The following is an 18,636-nucleotide window of genomic DNA, read 5'->3' on the forward strand; positions in this document are numbered from 1 at the left end:
AGAGTTCAGTTGAAAGTTCTCTCAGGATGCGATTGTTGACTGAATTTGGGCCAGCAGCTTTGTTTAAGGGAAGGCCACGTAGTACTGATTCGACTTCAGTTGGAGTAACCACGAGAGAACTCAGAGATTCGTTGTGCTGATAAGTGTAGTGGCTTAGGTTAGGTGCTTCTGATTCGTCAAGGAGCGTTTGTTCAGTGAAGAAGTTATTGAGGACAGTAGCCTTTTGTGTGTCGTCTTCAATTATTGAATCTTTATCGATAAGTGAGGGTATAGATGACTTCGCATTGGGTCGAACAAAGCTTTTTAAACATGACCACCATGATCTAGAATTTGGATTTGATTGAAGGTTTTTAGCCAACTTTTCTTGGTGAAATAGTTTAGCGCGTTTAATTTCGGCAACGATTGTGTTTCGCGTAGTTCCGAATTTACCCCAGTCGCCTTCAATGGTTGTTTGTTTGGCTTTGCGAAACAGCCGTCGTCGAATCAGAGTCTGTATGTGTGTAGTTATTCAGGGTGGTTCGATTGAGCGAATTGTTATTAGCTTGTTTGGAATATGGTTTTTTGCTATAGATATTATGTACTCGGTTAAATTTTTTAAATATATATTAAGGTCGTTATGCTTCTTTGCGTCCCCGTCTGTGTTAGCCGTTGCGTTTCGTAGTTTCCCTGATCGAAAAGCCATATATTACGCTTAAATGTGCGTTTATGTGCCTTTTTAAAGTTAAGAAGACCATAGATAGGGCAGTGATATCTAATATTTTTATCAAGACAGGGGTCTCCAACCCCCGATGAGTGAATAAGGTTAGGATCAGAGGTAAGTATAATGTCAATTGTTGAAGAGGAATGCTCAGTGTAATGTGTAGGGTCATTAATGGTTTGGTAGAGGCCCCATTGGTTGCATAGCTGTTTGAGTTTGTTGTTAGGGTCCTGGAAGTTGATATTAAAATCACCGGTTATAACAACGTAATTGATTCCCGTGTCAACAGCAAGCAAGATGTATACAGTTTTCTATAGCTGAGTGTATATGTGCCGATGTATCTGGTGGTCTGTAAAATACACCGAATAGGGTATGTTAAGAAAATGTATTAAGTTCGATCCAGATTGATTCAGTATCATTAATTTCGAGGTCAGTGCGTCTTTTGTACGATAAATTACTTTTAACGTAGACTAGGACACCACCGTGGCTGTCCCCCGTCCGACCTTTTCTTTCAGGGGGTAAACATTGTTGAAAATCAGATCTTGTTTTTGGGACGTTTCGGTAGGCAATGTTTCTGAGAACGATAAAATGTCAAAATTCTTAAATTCGGTATATAAAATGCCTAATTTCTTGAGGATACTTTGGACGTTGTAGTGCATGAAGGATAAATGGTTACTTACATTAACTGATTGAAAAGAAGAGGTAAATGAGTAATTGATGTTGAGGCAGACTCTGGGTTCTGTGTGAAAAAGGACCGGAATTAGGGTGGATATCACCACATATTAGTAAGATAAGTAGAATCATAAAGGCGACAGCACACCCGAATTAAGAAATCAGGAATTTTAGTAACATGCACGTCAGATTGATATTGTATCGGTAAGTTTCCGGGATTGTGATCTTTGAATGGGTAAACGATGTTAATGGTCTTGCGACCGTGATGATGTAGGATAGAATACATCTCAACAGGAAAGAGGACCATTGTGCAGAAAAGAGAAATTACAAGACGCCATTTACATTTGAGTCGTATATTTCTCGTGCAAAAACAACACTTGCTAGACATAATGTAATTCCTGGGCTGAAGAATTCACTGGCTTTAGGCACGAGAAGCAACACCGAAACCATCGGCAGTTTTTATAAGTATTCGAAATTGTACCAGACTCCATGAGGTGCTCCAATCAGTATAGTGTATGGAGACAGGAACAGAAAACAGGAAAACAGAAGAGAGAAGCGAAGAGGCGTATCTCGCATGTCTTGATTAAAGTAAGAGTGTGCGGGTATTGAAACTTGAAACTTGCTAATTTGATGAAACGCCTATTTATATAATTATATTCAATGGCGTTGTACAAAACATATTAATATACATGCAATTGATAAAAATAAGAGTGATTGATACTTTTATGCAGCATTAATTAAAGGATTAATAATCTAAAAATGTGTGATATAAATAAAAATGCTGTAAGAAACTTAAGCAATAAAACAATACAGGCTACGATATTAAAACACAGGAAAAATGAAATATTATGTAATAAATTGATATAACTAGGGTAAAGACAATAATTATAATGATATTATGAGCAAAGTTTTGGCAACATAAAGATACTGTTTTATCATTAGCTGAAAGGATACGTGAAAGGATATTTCTGCACTATGGCTGTCGGATCCCACAGCTACCGGTCGCCTGTCACCCTTACGGACACTTCTTTTGGGTTTTAACCGTATTTGAACTATTGTGACTACAAGTCACAAATAGACTGACCAAGTGTAACTACAAGACACAACTTGAAGGTTAAAATTTCAGTGTGACTATAAGACACAATTAGAGGGGCTAAGCGTGACTAAAAGACTGCTGGGTGATGTCATTCAATCATTGAGCAGAGAAGCCCTAATGATTTTTGGTTACCGGTCACTTGTACAATAAATATCCTTTTAGAGCAAAGAAGCCCGCACAATTCTTTAATTTCTTAGTCCTCTGAGTCATGGTTGTTGGACAAATAAGCCCATACAACTGAGCCTCGATTTGTTTTGAAATCACAGGTATTCAAATTAAAATAGGTTGTAAAAGTCTCTGAAGATAAATGTTTTCAAATTCCTTTTGAAAATGTCTATTGAGACAGAAGTCCGAATGCTTGATGGTAGGTCATTCAACAGTTTCGGACCAACAACTCCGAAACTCCTGTCCATGAAAGTTTTTCTCTTTGTGCGTTTCACATCATAACATTCGTCATACGAGACGGTAGATCGTAGGTTACGTGCTGGTACTTTTTCTTTTAAAAGTTCTGTAAGGTATTTTGGCGCGTTACCAACAGAACAATTATACATGAAGTACAGTAATTTGAATGTTGTCCTAGCCTTTACTGGTAGCCAGTGTAGTTCATGCTAGGCATCTTTTGAACTGTCATATTTCTGTCGGCCGAGTACCAATTTGGCACACATGTTTTGGATACGTTGCATTTTGTTTATTTCGCATTGACCTGTTCCATACAAGATGAGATTTCAATAATCCAGATGGGATATTACCAAAGACAAAACGAGTATTTCTGTTGCTTCTATTGTTAAGTATTTCCTTATGTTTTTGATTTTAAGGTAGTTGTACATGGCTGTACGGCACTTAATTTTGATGTGTTCTTTAAAATTTAGTGTTTCGTCTAAATATGCACCCAAATACCGTATGCATTTTTCTGCTTTAACAGTGTCACCAGCAATATCTATTTCTTTATATTGACATTTATTTAATGGGGTCTACTACCGAACATGATGAATTCCGTTTTTGATGCGTTCATTTTCAATTTATTCTCGTTCATCCAGTTGTTAATAACGAGTGCACAACTTTCAAGTTCTTGAATGGCAGTTCTTTCAACAGAAGAAGATGTAGGTTTGAATCGCTTGTTTGCGGTGTGGTCGTCTGCAAAACCGTAGACTGTGATGGAGGGAGGAACGACATCAAACAGTGTTCCAGCGTACGTCAGGTAGAGCCATGGACCAAGACAACTACCCTGGGGGACACTACAATCCAAAGAACGTGCCGCCGATAAAGCTGAATTAACACTTATGTGACAGCTTCTTGGACGATGATACGAGTATATCCAGTTTAGTGCCGTGCCACATGCACCTTATTTTTTTTGCAACACGTCTAGTAGAATGTCATGATCGAGTGTATCGAAGGCAGCACTCAAATCAATGGCGATAAGTGCTTTAACCTCTTGTTCCCCCATACCTTCGAGTATATCATTGACTAGTCTAAGTAAAGCAGATTCACAAAAATGGCATTGTCTGTAGGCTGACTGATTTTTTGGAAGGAGATTGTTTTCATTTACGTGTATATTGAGTCTAAACAGAGCAGCCTTTTCAATCACTTTCGATAGAAATGATAAGTTGCTCACTGGTCTATAGTTGGCATAACTCAGGTCTAGTCCAATTTTCTTAAGAAGTGGTCTTACTATTGCTTGTTTAAATTTTGAAGGAAAAACTCCTTGACTCAGAGAGAGATTACCCAATTTTGTCACGAACGGTGGTAACTCGTTTAAAAATGATTTAATACTCGTGTTGGCAATGCATCTAGTTCGCATAATTTTGTTTAAAGATGATTGATGATCTTTTTCACTTCATCTTGGGTTAGCTCCTCGAACATACCGAAACATGGTACTTCCTTGAGATCGGGTGTGAATTTTTCGAAACTTGCAAGGCCATCTCGAATTTTGTTAATTTTATCCAGGAAGTGATCGGCAAAATGTTCAGCTATCGCGGTGTCGCTTTCACCTTCCGGCATAGGGTTATCAGTATTTTTTCCTGTTAATTCTGATACAAACTTGTAGAGTTTTTTAGAATCTCCGTGAAAATCAATTACTTTTTTACTAAGCGGTCGTTGCTTCTCTGCATTTAACTCGAAAGTGTATTTATTTCTGGTATTTTTGAAAAAATGGGTATTAGGAATGGGGATGTGTTTAAATTTTGGCACCAAGCGTTCTACTACAAGAAAGATACCGAAAGGCCAATTCAGTCCAGTTGGGTTGAGTAGGCATATGGATTATTAGGACCAGTTTTATAAAATAAGTGCCGTTTACCTTGTGTAATATGTTGGTCCTTTTGATATAAGACCCGCATCATGGCAGCTCTAGGTTACAATACACTAAATGATCGCTTCATGTAGGGCTGTACTCTCTAAAAAAATATCATAGTTGACAGGAAGGCATGTTTTACACTTTTTACCATTATTCGGGTGTTATCTTGCGGAGATAATGGTAGGGCATGAATAGGTGTTCACTACTGAATCCCTGAAATATGATACACTTGAAGACTATAGTAAACCATTGCACTAGAAAAGGTTACATTCCACTAAGAAACGGCCGAAAAAAAAAGTTGCAAAAACAGTCGATTTTGATTTGTGTCACGTTCTTTCTTGCATTGTACATGACATATCTTTTTTATTGCATAAATCGATTCCGCTTAGAATGGCCTTTAAGAAAAGGTATGGTTATGGGGGTCTCTATGTGCAAAATGTTGCATTTATTTTCGCTCAAAGTTGTCGCTTTTACATTGAATTATATAGGGAAACTATTTAGTGTATTATGACCTCTAGTACGAAAGCGAACAACTAGGGCAACGTACGGGTTTTAGTGGTGTGCTAATGTACGCGTGCTTGCGTACCTGTGTATGTGCGTGCGTGGATGATAAAGTATGAAGTGTGGGTCCTTGTATGTGAGTGGGAGGTGTGCATGTTCGCGTGTAAGAGTGCGAGCCAAGGCGGAAGTGAAAGACGACGATATAGTTCGACCTGTCATAGGAGACTCAAATAAAAATAAGAGATGGGACATAAGCTGAAAAACGGCATTATGATAGGCAATTTAAAATAACACCGAATTATAACATGTAGCCTGGTTAAGTCAATAGGCATGTCCGCACAGATCATCACTGTATGGGGGTAATAGTCATTTTCAGTAAACAGCGTAATTCCACATTGTTAACATTCCAAACAATTGACATATAGCATGAAAACAAGTTTAGGCGAAAGTATACTAATATACTACGTTACTTTGAGAATTAGATGAATAAGCGTGCTTAAAAAGAAATATCACTATCTATTGATATCACTAGATGACACGAAAAAATAACACTGACCATTGATGCAAAGCGCATACAAATTTTAAACACAGCGACTGTATGTAAATGAGTAAGTATTGTCTCGTTACTTATTTAGTATACACTGTCCGAATTAAAAAGCGTTGTCTAGCGATATGGCTCTGAGTCCTGTTGGGAAACAATGCGCAGTATAGAAGTACCTTCTTCGTGTTTAGTTTTGATGAGAATGTTTCCATCTGAAGACCATGCCCAAAGGAGACTGCCTGCTTTTACCAGCGAGCGAGCTTCAAACAAGAGATTTTAACGGATAGTTGTAAGCTGTTCATTGATGTAAATCCCTTTAAACTTGTCACCTATGATCTTAAGTCTAGAGCGGATATTGTAAAGTTTCTGTCTGGCTCTGTCTGTTGAGAATTTCACCAGAATTTCTCTTGAACCCTTTTGCCTTGGTCTAAAATGTGTGACCACGATGGCAATAACGGTATTCCGTAGGCATCTGTAATTCCATCTGCACATCTTAAAAATGTGTGTTCTGAATGTAAGCGTGTAGGCGGCCAATATATTCCTTTGGAATACCAACCCATCGATTCAAACATAAAGTTAAGACTAATGGTTATGCTTTGCACAATACAAGTAAACAAATTACTCCATAAACTACGGAATCCGGATAGGGCCAAGTTGATTGTCGTGTGTTAACCTTGGAGGTCGACGCACGACATTGTCGCGACATTCTCTCGACGCTCAATACAACGCGCGACAATCATGCGACATTCAATATTTGAGTGTCGCATATCGCGCTGGGTTTTAGAAAAAAAAATCGCAGAAAATCTTGACTGTCGACTGATTTGTCGCGCGTCGTATTGAGCGTCGAGAGTATGTCGCTTGAATGTCGCGAGAATGTCGTGTGTCGACCTTCGAGCGCGACACGACAATCATGCGACAGTCAATATAATATATCGCGAGAATATCGCCTGTCGACCTAAAAATCACTGGACATTCTCTCGACGCACGACATTCTCTCGACGCTCAATACGATATATCGAGCCAATATCGCGCAATTGTCGCTTGTTGACCTTAAAACCCTTAGGTCGACACACGACATTCTCGCGACGCTCAATACGATATATCGCGCAATTGTCGCTTGTCGACCGGTGTGGGAGTAATTTTTTCATCTGCAAGCAAGGAGCTATAGTAACTTTTTCAGCTAAAGTAAAAATAGCGGCATCTAGTAGCAGCAATAACAGCAGCAGCAGCAACAGTAGCAGCAGCAGTAGCAGCAGCAGCAGCAGTAGCAGCAGTAGTAGCAGCTGCAGCAGTAGTAGCAGTAGCAGCAGTAGCAGTAGTAACAGTATTAGTAGTTGTTGAGAATCTGTTTTCAGGCAAATACTACTTTATAAAATTAACAATACACGGGGTGGAATCATTGCGACCATAACGTTCGTGTTGTGTGCGTAAAATGTCGCAATGCAGCTTCCGTTGTGGTGGCAATTTCAAAAGATGGATGCAAACGGTGAGTACGGTTTTGTTTTTTACGTTTCCCGAAGACATACAGAACTTTATTTAAAAATCGGGGAATGCTATTCGATACCAATATAAATATTGTTTACTATTCTGGCAAAATTCTTGAGAAAAATCCGATATCCTAACCTCAAGGACTTTACAAAGGTGTGTTCTATGATGTTGACAATTAACATGTCGCATATTTTTACGAAATCATTACATTTTTGTACAGAAAATCCAATTGTATATTCGTTTTTCTAATAACTATGCTCGGCTACAAAAAATATCGTAACCTCTTCTGAAAAGAAGGCGTTGTACCCGTTGTTTTGAAAATGTTGTGGTCGCAAGCACATGTTGTGGTCGCAATTTATTGTTGTGGTGCTGATGTGAAATAAAACAGACGGATAATTGAATCTTTATGTCTGTCTCTTTGTCTGTCTGTTTCTGTGTCTGTCTGTCTGTCTGTCAATCTGTCTTTCTCTGTGTATGTGTGTCTGTCCCTTTGTCCGTCCGTCCGTCCTTGTCCGTCCGTCCGTCTGATTGTTACTCAATCTTCATTTTATCCAGACTGGCTCATGTTCGAAATCTGGTGCTGGTGACTTGAGGAATCACTCTGCATTTCATTAAATAAATATATTGTTAAATATAGAAAGCAAATAACCGAATCCCTTAAATTGTTGTGTATATGTTCATCATTTAGTATGGTTATGAATTTCATTTATGTGCTCATCTCTATGTGAAGTCGAATAACAGTATAAACATTGACATATTTGAAACGCACTTGATTACAGAGTTATTTACCTTATTAACAAATGCGCTATTGTGTGCACTGCTGTTTTTTATGTTGGCACAATGAGATTTCCAGAAGACAAACGAGACTTTTAAAGTTAACATATCCATTTTGTTATAGCAGGTGAAGATGAATTACCTCATTGCCAGGTCTTTTTAAACGCGGCACAGTTTTAATTTGCTACTAACGTTATTATTGGAATTAAAAATACAAGTTTAATACAAAGTAAGTTCTTCACTTGATAAATGCTCATGAAGATAATATAGATTACTTAATATGTTGATTAACTTGTTTACGTGATTATGATGTTTATAACATTACATTTCCATGTGTAGAAATGTATTAAAATTCCTTTGCTTATATATACGCAGAACAGTTCTATGGCCCGAGTATCAAGTTCTCAAATGCAAATAGGTTTGTCCTCCGTCCGTCCGTCTTTCTGTCCGTCCTTCCGCAAAACTTTATCATGCGGTATATCATTAAGTACAAACCGGTTACTCTTATGAAATTTGGTATGCATAAATAGAAATTAAACATTTCACCAAAACGGGACCCTGCTATAACTGTAATGCACTGACGGTACTTAAAAAACCCTGTTATGTCACATTGGTTGTAAATCAAGGGCGATATATGCTGTCTCGTCCTGATTCAATATTTTCTTGCTAAACTGTCACGTTATATACTCATAACGATTTGGTATGTTTCAGGTCGCAACGTGGATATGCCGACATCAAACAAACGCCAAAAGTGTTTCTGCTACTTCTGTGGAAGGATTTTTAGTGCAGAAGTCATAGTCTCGTTCCATATCAAAAACATCCATGAACAAACAATTCGCAACTCGCTTTGTCTGCGGTAAAAACATGTAGCACAGTTTTAAACATGAAAAGACATCAACGCGTCGTCCACTTGAAAAAAGGGCCTCATACGTGTTTTGTATGCAACAAACATTTGCTTGAAGGCGAGACATTAACTAACATATGAGCAAGTCTCATGGCAACGGATACAAATACAAGTGTGAAAATTGGTGCAAGGAGTATGCGTACAAACGAAGTACTGAACGACACGTGGCTGTGTGTGGCAGACAAAAACCAGAAGTCATATGTGAAAAGTTCAAAGAGCATGTTGGGAATGAAATGAGGCCAACGGGCTGTTTGATTTTATTTATGTAACGACTACATTGTATGCATGTTTTAATTACGTTAATTGCTTAATATGTTTTGCTTCAGTATATATTTTATATGTAATTAAAGACAATTTGTTTGTTTTTGTTTTATTTTAAACTGCATAAACTTTATGCTACTGAGATAAAAAAAAATATGCTTTAGATTAAACTGTATAACATATATGAAAGTTTGCTCAATAATTGTATTTCTTTCCCCTCTGATATTTGATTAAATTATCAGTTAATAAATTTTAACGTACATATCAAAATGCAATTCAAGGTTGAAATTTGACCACACTCGTAGTAAGTTTTTTTGTTTCCACTAACATTGCCAAAACGTAGGGAAGGTAGGTCAGCGAAACTTTTTTCGTTTGACGTTGTTTACCTGTGCAAGATATTTTCAACTAAGCAAGTTCTTCTAAATGTGTTTTCTGCTCCAATTAGAAGTTATTTTGGCACCAGATTTGCAAAATTATCTTTATAATACCCATAGCAATTAGATGTAAGATTTATCTTACTCTTATATATTTTGTTTTACTTAAAACCGATATTTGAAGTTGAAAACTTGATCAACATTCTCCTTTGTTGAAGTGAAATATGTTCATAAAGTTTTGGCTATAGATGCTGAACTGTATTTTTATAATATGTATAGTCTCTTATAACTCAATTGTGAGTGGCATTTATGTACTATGTTTTAAAGCTATTTTATATATGTTTTACTAGGTACATGATGATGAGACTTTAATAAACTATCTTATCTATCTGTGTTTGCAACATTAATTATATAACATTCAAAGATGGCACAGTCATACTTTTGATAACAATAATCAAGTTAAACAAATAATGAATTATTCGCCGTAAACTTGATTTCCAATGACCAAACAAATTACGTGTCGGAACGAAAAATTAGAATCTGTCGGGTAAATGGAAAACAAACAAATTTTTGGACCTTAATTACATATTTTAAATGGTTTCAAAAGGAATGTTTCATGTTCCTGTATTTTGAAAAAAATATCGAAAAGAGCAAAAAACACATGATTTGTAGAGAACACTTCTTACAAGAGTCATGAATTTAAAACAAAGAACAAAACACATTATAAGAATAGAAGTTTATTTAATAAAATCTAATTCTATGTATAACTATGTTATATTTTGCATAAAATAAAGGTATAATTTTAACTTTTTCTCCACCAATGTTTCGGATTAAAATCCCATTAAGAAAATGTCCGTTCCACATTTATTTTTTTCCATAAAACACTATAACGTATAATAAAGACGCTTTAATATTGTTGGCTACAAGAGTTATCATTCTGTCTATAACACCAAGATCTAAACCATCTGATAGGTCACAGTGCACAGGATTGTTATCCAATAAAACCTCAGACGGACAGTCAAAATTAATTTTTGAATCTGCAGGAGACAGCTGCTTGTTTCGACATAGAAATTGCGACTCGTTTTTTTGGTCCGGCCATGAAACTCATAAACTTTCCTCAAATAATCGGTTGCCCAACCAAAACAAATTAAAACTTGTATCACTGTAACGCATTGCGCGCGTATCGTTATCGAAACCAATTCACAACATCTATGAACAAAATAAATGCAATATTGCCCATCGGGAAACTTTTGGGCTACCAACGTCAGAAATATTACAAAGTCCGCTTTCACATTGTGTTCTTTTCAGATGTCTAACACCTTGTCGAAAAGATGGTGTATGGGCACCATCACTGTATATATATGTTTCTTCACTGGCATCTTTTATTAATCAAATATTTGATCGTTAAAGTGAATTAAAAGCTAATTCTTTTTTAGCTTTGACAATATATGAAATGATTTTATGCCTTATGAGTTTTGAAATAATATCACTTATTTTGGGGATTGGTGACACTATTCTACTCAATTTCAATGCAGGAGAAAATAGTTTTTCCGACAGCTATTTTGACAAAGTCGTTTTCCACCACCGTTTTAACAGGCGTACTGGTATTTAACGTCCGATTTGAAGATGTTTTTCCAAGGACGTTTTTACTGTATAAAATCCGTTTGATAATGGATGGGAACAATCCTTTCTTTCGTCTTCCCTTGAATATTCACATCTGCAATACAACAAAAATAATAAAAATAATCTTTACTATGAGTGGTCGTAATGCGAGGTTTTCATGCAACATAATTGTATTGTTTCAGTTGTTTCAATAAAACAATTACCAACCTTTGATCTTATGTTACATTACTTCCCTTACGTTTGTTCTTATATATGTTACTTCACATCAGCACCACAACAATAAATTTCGACCACAACATGTGCTCGCGACCACAACATTTTCAAAACAGCAGGTACAACGCCTTCTTTTCAGAAGAGGTTACGATATTTTTTGTAGCCGAGCATAGTTATTAAAAAAACGAATATAAAATGGGATTTTCTGTACAAAAATATAGTAATATCGTACAAATATGCGACTTGTTCATTGTCAACATCACATGAACAAACCTTTGTAAAGTCCTTGATGTTAGGATATCGGATTTTTCTCAAGAATTTTGCCAGAATAGTAAACAATATTAATATTCGTATCGAATAGCATTCCCCGATTTTTAAATTAAGGTCTGTATGTCTTCGGGAAACGTAAAAAACAAAAGCGTACTCACCGTTTGAATCCATTGTTTGAAATTGCCACCACAACGGAAGCTGCATTGCGACATTTTACGCACATAACACGAGCGTTATGGTCGCAATGATTCCACCCCGTGAATAACGACATTATCCACCACCAATTAAATTGTTTACTAGATTATGCATCTTACTTCAAAAAAACTTAATGTAATAACAACGATATATATAGGTATTACTATTGATCAAACACAAGAAATGCACATTGTGATAATTTCTTTTTAACTGTCTATAACCTATAGGTCCCTGGTTGTAAAAAAAACAAGATGAACCGAAAAGACGTGACCCGAAGTCGTCTCTCAAATAAATACTCTAGTATTTCACGTCACAGGTGGTTAGCGTGTGGCTATGATATTAATTAGTGAAAACATCATTTTGAATGATAAATAATCATATTATAACGAAAAATTAACTTTTCTGAAAAAAATATTTCACTATCAAATATATATATAACAAGGTATGCAACTCAAAATCAGCCCAAAACGGGGTGCATCGCTTTGAACAGCCATATCTTCATCAATTTTGCAGCGATTTTCACGATCTCGGTCTTATTCAACGCAGAAATGAATTTCCTTTCTGGAAATGTATATGTCTTGCAATATTTTTGCAAATGCTGGGTCAACTTTTAAGAAATAACACGATACACAACACGCATGACCCAGTTGACAGTGATCATGCTGTCTTTAAGACTGAAGTCTTCACGGAGTAAAGGGCAACTTCCCTATAAAGTTCATGTAGTTCGATACCATAATTCAATAAAACGTATGAAAAAACATTATTACCGTTCTTGTCGTTACATTCTGCATCAAGACTAACTGTCCAGCGCCGTTTGAAACCTTTGTTTACATACATTTCAACTAACTGACATTTTAAACATACGAGTGATTTCATTGGTCCAATGCGGAGGTGTGTCTTTACAACTGGAGATTTCATTCATAAAGAATACATGATCACTGTCAACTGGGTCATGCGTGTTGTGTATCGTGTTATTTCTTAAAAGTTGACCCAGCATTTGTAAAAATATTGCAAGACATATACATTTCCAGAAAGGAAATTCATTTCTGCGTTGAATAAGACCGAGATCGTGAAAATCGCTGCAAAATTGATGAAGATATGGCTGTTCAAAGCGATGCACCCCGTTTTGGGCTGATTTTGAGTTGCATACCTTGTTATATATATATTTGATAGTGAAATATTTTTTTCAGAAAAGTTAATTTTTCGTTATAATATGATTATTTATCATTCAAAATGATGTTTTCATAAATTAATAGCATAGCCACACGCTAACCACCTGTGTTTCACGTGACACAACCAACTAGACATTGGAACCAGCATAGCTCGATCAAATTGCTCGATTGTAAGCACTGTGAGCACTGCACGAAAGCTCGTGGATGTCATTAAATACATATTTGAATGATGGGCGTATAACTTCTTAAATATTTTCATGATAATACACCCTTTCAAAACATTATTGCAGTCCTAAAAAGGTTTATGTCCTCAAATGGCTTTAAAGGGGCCTTTTCACAGATTTTGGCATTTTTTAACTTATGTATTAAATGCTTTATATTGATAAATGTAAACATTGGATCGTAAAAGCTCCAGTAAAAATTCAAGAATAAAATTAAAAAAAGGAAAAGAACATTGCCAGGAGCAGGTTTCGAACCAGTAACCCCTGGAGTCCTGCCAGAGTCCTGATGTAAAAACGCTTTAGCCTACTGAGCTATTCCGCCGAGTATTCATACGTCACGTATTTTATACCTTATATAAGCAATCTTCGTAGTTATACAAAATTTAACGACAAAAACAGAACTCTCCAAATTATTCAATCGTTTCGCGTTGCAACGCTTTATAATTTTTAGGTTTTATAATCGTTTAAAGATGCATATAATGGCTATATTAGAGCATGGTTAATGTTCAGTATTACTGTTTCCTCACAAATATCATAACTAACACGAAAATTTGCGAATCTGAAACAACTTTTTTCAATTTTGTCAATTTACCAAAGCGTGAAAAGATCCCTTTAATCATTTGGAGACGTAATGTTTCTCAATTGTTAGTTATTTGCAACCTGGGCATTGTGCATTTTTTACGACGCAATTATATCTTGAACAGTTTCGAGTAATTGCCCTTTGCGGATGTTTTCATTCTGTCATCGAATGATTTAATTTTTTGTCTGATTTTAAATTATAAATAAATCTATGGGGCTGTTTGGGAAAGAAAATACCAAATCTCCCAAAGATATGGTAACGATTGTATTTCTTTACATTATGAGTCCTATAAACACATATGTAATGACAGATTATATTGCATTGATAATAAAAGTTCTGTAAATTTCCAAATGTCTTGTGACAATGATTCACGGGGTTCCCGCAGGCTCAAAATAGCCACTTAATTTCAACAATTTTATAACAGGGCCCTCAATCCATTTTAAGAGAGCGGGTCACTACCCTCATGAGGGGGAATTTTCGCGGCGTTTCCCTTTTTCGGGGATTTTTTTACTATACTCTCTAATTATTACATTTGTACATGTTTGCACTATATTCATTTCTTTTTTCATAATTAAGTATGTTTAACAAGATTAAATTGAAATAGAATTGAGATATAATAGTCATGAGACACATCTTTAAAATATATATTTTTTTTAATCAGGGGAAATTTTTCCCCCCAAAAGGGGAAAAAAATATACTTTTCAGGTGGGGGACTGCGGCCAAAATTCAGCCGCAGATTTGATAGATTGAGGGCCCTGTATAAAGTTGTAGCCATTATCTTGTCAATGATGTTGCCACAATATTTATAAGAAATTGTAGCCATTTGAAAGCACAAAATGCATGTGATTATAACTTGTCAAGTTTATGATAACAGTCTTCGAAATTAGCACACAGTCACACCCGATTGCCTGTGGCTAGTAAAATAACTGCCAGGCACGTAAAAAAATTCAGGTTTGTCACCCGCCAGGCATGTAAACTATTGAAGCCAATTGAAGCCAGTTTATGAAAAAAAACAATCTTAAGTTCTTGATATTTGCAAATCTATTTTTAGCTCCACTGGCCAAAGGCCAGCGGGGCTTATGTCATGGTCCTGTGTCCGCCGTGTGTGCGTCCGTGCGTGCGTTAACTTTTTCTTTAAACATCTTCTTCTCCTAAACAACTGGTCCAATTCTGATGAAATTTCTCAGGAATGTTCATGTGGTGAACATCTTTCAAATTTGTTCAAATTATGCCCCTGGGGTCAAATTTGACCCTGCCCCAGGGGGTCAAAAAAATGAAAATTTGCTTATATAAGGCCTATTTTGTGCAAACTTTGAAAATCTTCTTGTCCATAACCATTGGGCCTAGGGCTACCAAATTTAGTATGTAGTGACATCTTATAGTCCTCTACCAAGTTTGTTCAAATTATGCCCCTGGGGTCAAATTTGACCCTGCCCCAGGGGGTCAAAAAATTGAAAATTTGCTTATATAAGGCCTATTTTGTGCAAACTTTAAAAATCTTCTTTTCCATAACCATTGGGCCTAGGGCTACCAAATTTGCTATGTAGTGACATCTTATAGTCCTCTACCAAGTTTGTTCAAATTATGCCCCTGGGGTTAAATTTGACCCTGCCCCGGGGGGTCAAAAAATTGAAAATTTGCTTATATAAGGCCTATTTTGTGCAAACTTTAAAAATCTTCTTGTCCATAACCATTGGGCGTAGGGCTACCAAATTTAGTATGTAGTGACATCTTATAGTCCTCTACCAAGTTTGTTCAAATTATGCCCCTGGGTACAAATTTGACCCTGCCCCGGGGGGTCAAAAAATTGAAAATTTGCTTATATAAGGCCTATTTTGTGCAAACTTTAAAAATCTTCTTGTCCATAACCATTGGGCCTAGGGCTACCAAATTTGCTATGTAGTGACATCTTATAGTCCTCTACCAAGTTTGTTCAAATTATGCCCCTGGGGTTAAATTTGACCCTGCCCCGGGGAGTCAAAAAACTGAAAATTTGCTTATATAAGGCCTGTTTTGTGCAAACTTTAAAAATCTTCTTGTCCATAACCATTGGGCGTAGGGCTACCAAATTTAGTATGTAGTGACATCTTATAGTCCTCTACCAAGTTTGTTCAAATTATGCCCCTGGGGTCAAATTTGACCCTGCCCTGGGGGGGGGTCAAAAAATTGAAAAATTTGCTTATATAAGGCCTATTTTGTGCAAACTTTAAAAATCTTCTTGTCCATAACCATTGGGCCTAGGGCTACCAAATTTAGTATGTAGTGACATCTTATAGTCCTCTACCAAGTTTGTTCAAATTATGCCCCTGGGGTTAAATTTTACCCTGCCCCGGGGGGTCAAAAAATTGAAAATTTGCTTATATAAGGCCTATTTTGTGCAAACTTTAAAAAATCTTCTTGTCCATAACCATTGGGCGTAGGGCTACCAAATTTAGTATGTAGTGACATCTTATAGTCCTCTACCAAGTTTGTTCAAATTATGCCCCTGGGGTCAAACTTGACCCTGTCCCGGGGGGGGTAAAAAATTGAAAATTTGCTTAAATAAGGACTATTTTGTGCAAACTTTAAAAATCTTCTTGTCCATAACCATTGGGCCTAGGGCTACCAAATTTGCTATGTAGTGACATCTTATAGTCCTCTACCAAGTTTGTTCAAATTATGCCCCTGGGGTCAAATTTGACCCTGCCCCGGGGGGTTAAAAAATTGAAAATTTGCTTATATAAGGCCTATTTTGTGCAAACTTTAAAAATCTTCTTGTCCATAACCATTGGGCCTAGGGCTACCAAATTTGCTATGTAGTGACATCTTATAGTCCTCTACCAAGTTTGTTCAAATAATGCCCCTGGGGTCAAATTTGACCCTGCCCCGGGGGGTTAAAAAATTGAAAATTTGCTTATATAAGGCCTATTTTGTGCAAACTTTAAAAATCTTCTTGTCCATTACCATTGGTCCTAGGGCTACCTAATTTGCTATGTAGTGACTTCTTATAGTCCTCTACCAAGTTTGTTCAAATTATGCCCCTGGGGTCAAATTTGACCCTGCCCCGGGGGGTCAAAAAATTGAACATTTGCTTATATAAGGCCTATTTTGTGAAAACTTAAAAAATCTAACTGTCCATAACGATTGGGCAAAGGGCTACCAAATTTGGTATGTAGTGACATCTTATAGTCCTCTACCAAGTTTGTTCAAATTATGCCCCTGGGGTCAAATTTGACCCTGCCTTGGGTGGTCAAAAAATTGCAAATTTGCTTATATAAGGCCTTTTTTGTGAAAACTTTAAAAAATTTACGTCCATAACCATTGGGCCTAGGGCTACCAAATTTGGTATGTAGTGACATCTAATAGTCCTCTACAAAGTTTGTTCAAATTATGCCCCTGGGGTTAAATTTGACCCTGCCATGGGGGGGGGTCAAAAAATCGAAAATTTGCTTATATAAGGCCTATTTTGTGCAAACTTTAAAATATCTTCTTGTCCATAACCGTATGGCATAGGGCTACTAAATTTGGTATGTAATGACATCTTATAGTCCTCTACCAAGTTTGTTCAAATTTAGCCCCTGGGATCAAATTTGACCATTCCCCAGGGGTCACAAAATTGAACATATGCTTATATCGGGCCCATTTTGTGCAAACTATACAAATCTTCTTGTCCATAACCATTGGGCCTATTTCTACCAAATTTGGTAGGTAGTGACATATAATAGTTCTCTACTTAGTTTGTTCAAATTATGCCCCTGGGAACAAATTTGACCTTGCCCCAGGGGTCACAAAAATGAACATATGCTTAAATAAGGCTTATTGTGTGCAAAAAAATCTTCTTGTTCTTAATTATAGAGCCTAGGGCTACTAAATTTGGTATGTAGTGATGTCTAATAGTCCTCTGCCAAATTTGTTCAAATTATTCCCCTGGGCTCAAATTTGACCCGGCCCCGGGGCTCACAAAACTGAACATGTGACGTTTACCAGTGGAGATTACTGCGGCCGTTTGGCTGTGACCAACAACAACATCAACATCTTAAAAACATGAGATAAAACTCTGTCATTTAGTGCCATTTTAGGTCAGATGGTGACTGCTTACAAAGGCGTTGAAGTAAGAACATGTGTTATGAATGTTTTTCTTACAAATTGAAAAAAGTCGGGTTTTATTTAAATATGTCAAAGGTGACCATATATCCGGATGAAAATATTTTGTATGACATGTTAATTTCATGTCTTTTTTTTAGTGTTTAAACCAGTTAAATAATATATTATTGATTTTAAAAACACAACTTCCATGAACATAATTATTTCAAGAAAAGTCAATATATGATACTGCACGGTAAGCTCAAACTTTGTATCCAAGAGAAGGTTTTGAAATTAATGAAGTGCAATGTTCTTAACTATCGTATATGCTGCTTTTTAATAACTAATGATTCATTGTTCCATTTGTGAGTCGTGACTCATGAATTGTGGATATGATTGTAAATTGCTCAACAATCCATATATATTTCTGACCATTTTATAATTTTCTTAATATAAGTTATGAATTGATCTTAGAAGTCAAATGTATTACTTAATTAAATACATTTATAAATATAAAGAAATAATCTTTAGATTATCATAATATTCTCAGGCCTTTTGGTCTTTGGGATGTGTGGGTTGATGAGCAATTTCTCCTTTTATCACAATGATTTCTACCCTACCTGATCATTTCCTTCATATTCCATTTTAATTTAATTGACGTCTGCAACCTCTTTCAAATTGGGAAAGTCCAAAATGTGTCGT

At 36.3% G+C, this 18,636-nt stretch overlaps 2 protein-coding genes and 1 long non-coding RNA gene across 4 annotated transcripts in view; 2 read left to right on the forward strand and 1 right to left on the reverse strand.

Moving 5' to 3' along the window:
- The window catches only part of LOC127858168 (receptor expression-enhancing protein 1-like), a 166,040-nt gene that overhangs the window by 48,571 nt on the left and 98,833 nt on the right, over window positions 1–18,636 (reverse strand). The window lies entirely within an intron of this gene.
- LOC127858175 (uncharacterized) lies at window positions 7,185–9,986 on the forward strand. Of its 2 annotated transcripts, none has more exons than XR_008038785.1 (2): window positions 7,185–7,283; window positions 8,771–9,986. It is a non-coding gene; the product is annotated as an uncharacterized LOC127858175 (long non-coding RNA). The 2 variants fall into 2 exon arrangements; XR_008038784.1 differs by lacking the exon at window positions 7,185–7,283 and adding an exon at window positions 7,854–8,288.
- Window positions 13,993–18,636, forward strand: part of LOC127858170 (charged multivesicular body protein 3-like) — a 30,367-nt gene continuing 25,723 nt past the window's right edge. Inside the window, exon 1 of the mRNA XM_052395144.1 lies at window positions 13,993–14,127. Coding sequence (XP_052251104.1) covers window positions 14,083–14,127 — 45 coding nt within the window. The 5' untranslated portion in view covers window positions 13,993–14,082. The remainder of the gene's footprint in view (window positions 14,128–18,636) is intronic.

This window comes from Dreissena polymorpha, chromosome 14 (assembly GCF_020536995.1).
Source record: "Dreissena polymorpha isolate Duluth1 chromosome 14, UMN_Dpol_1.0, whole genome shotgun sequence".
Taxonomy (NCBI): Eukaryota; Metazoa; Mollusca; class Bivalvia; order Myida; family Dreissenidae; genus Dreissena; species Dreissena polymorpha.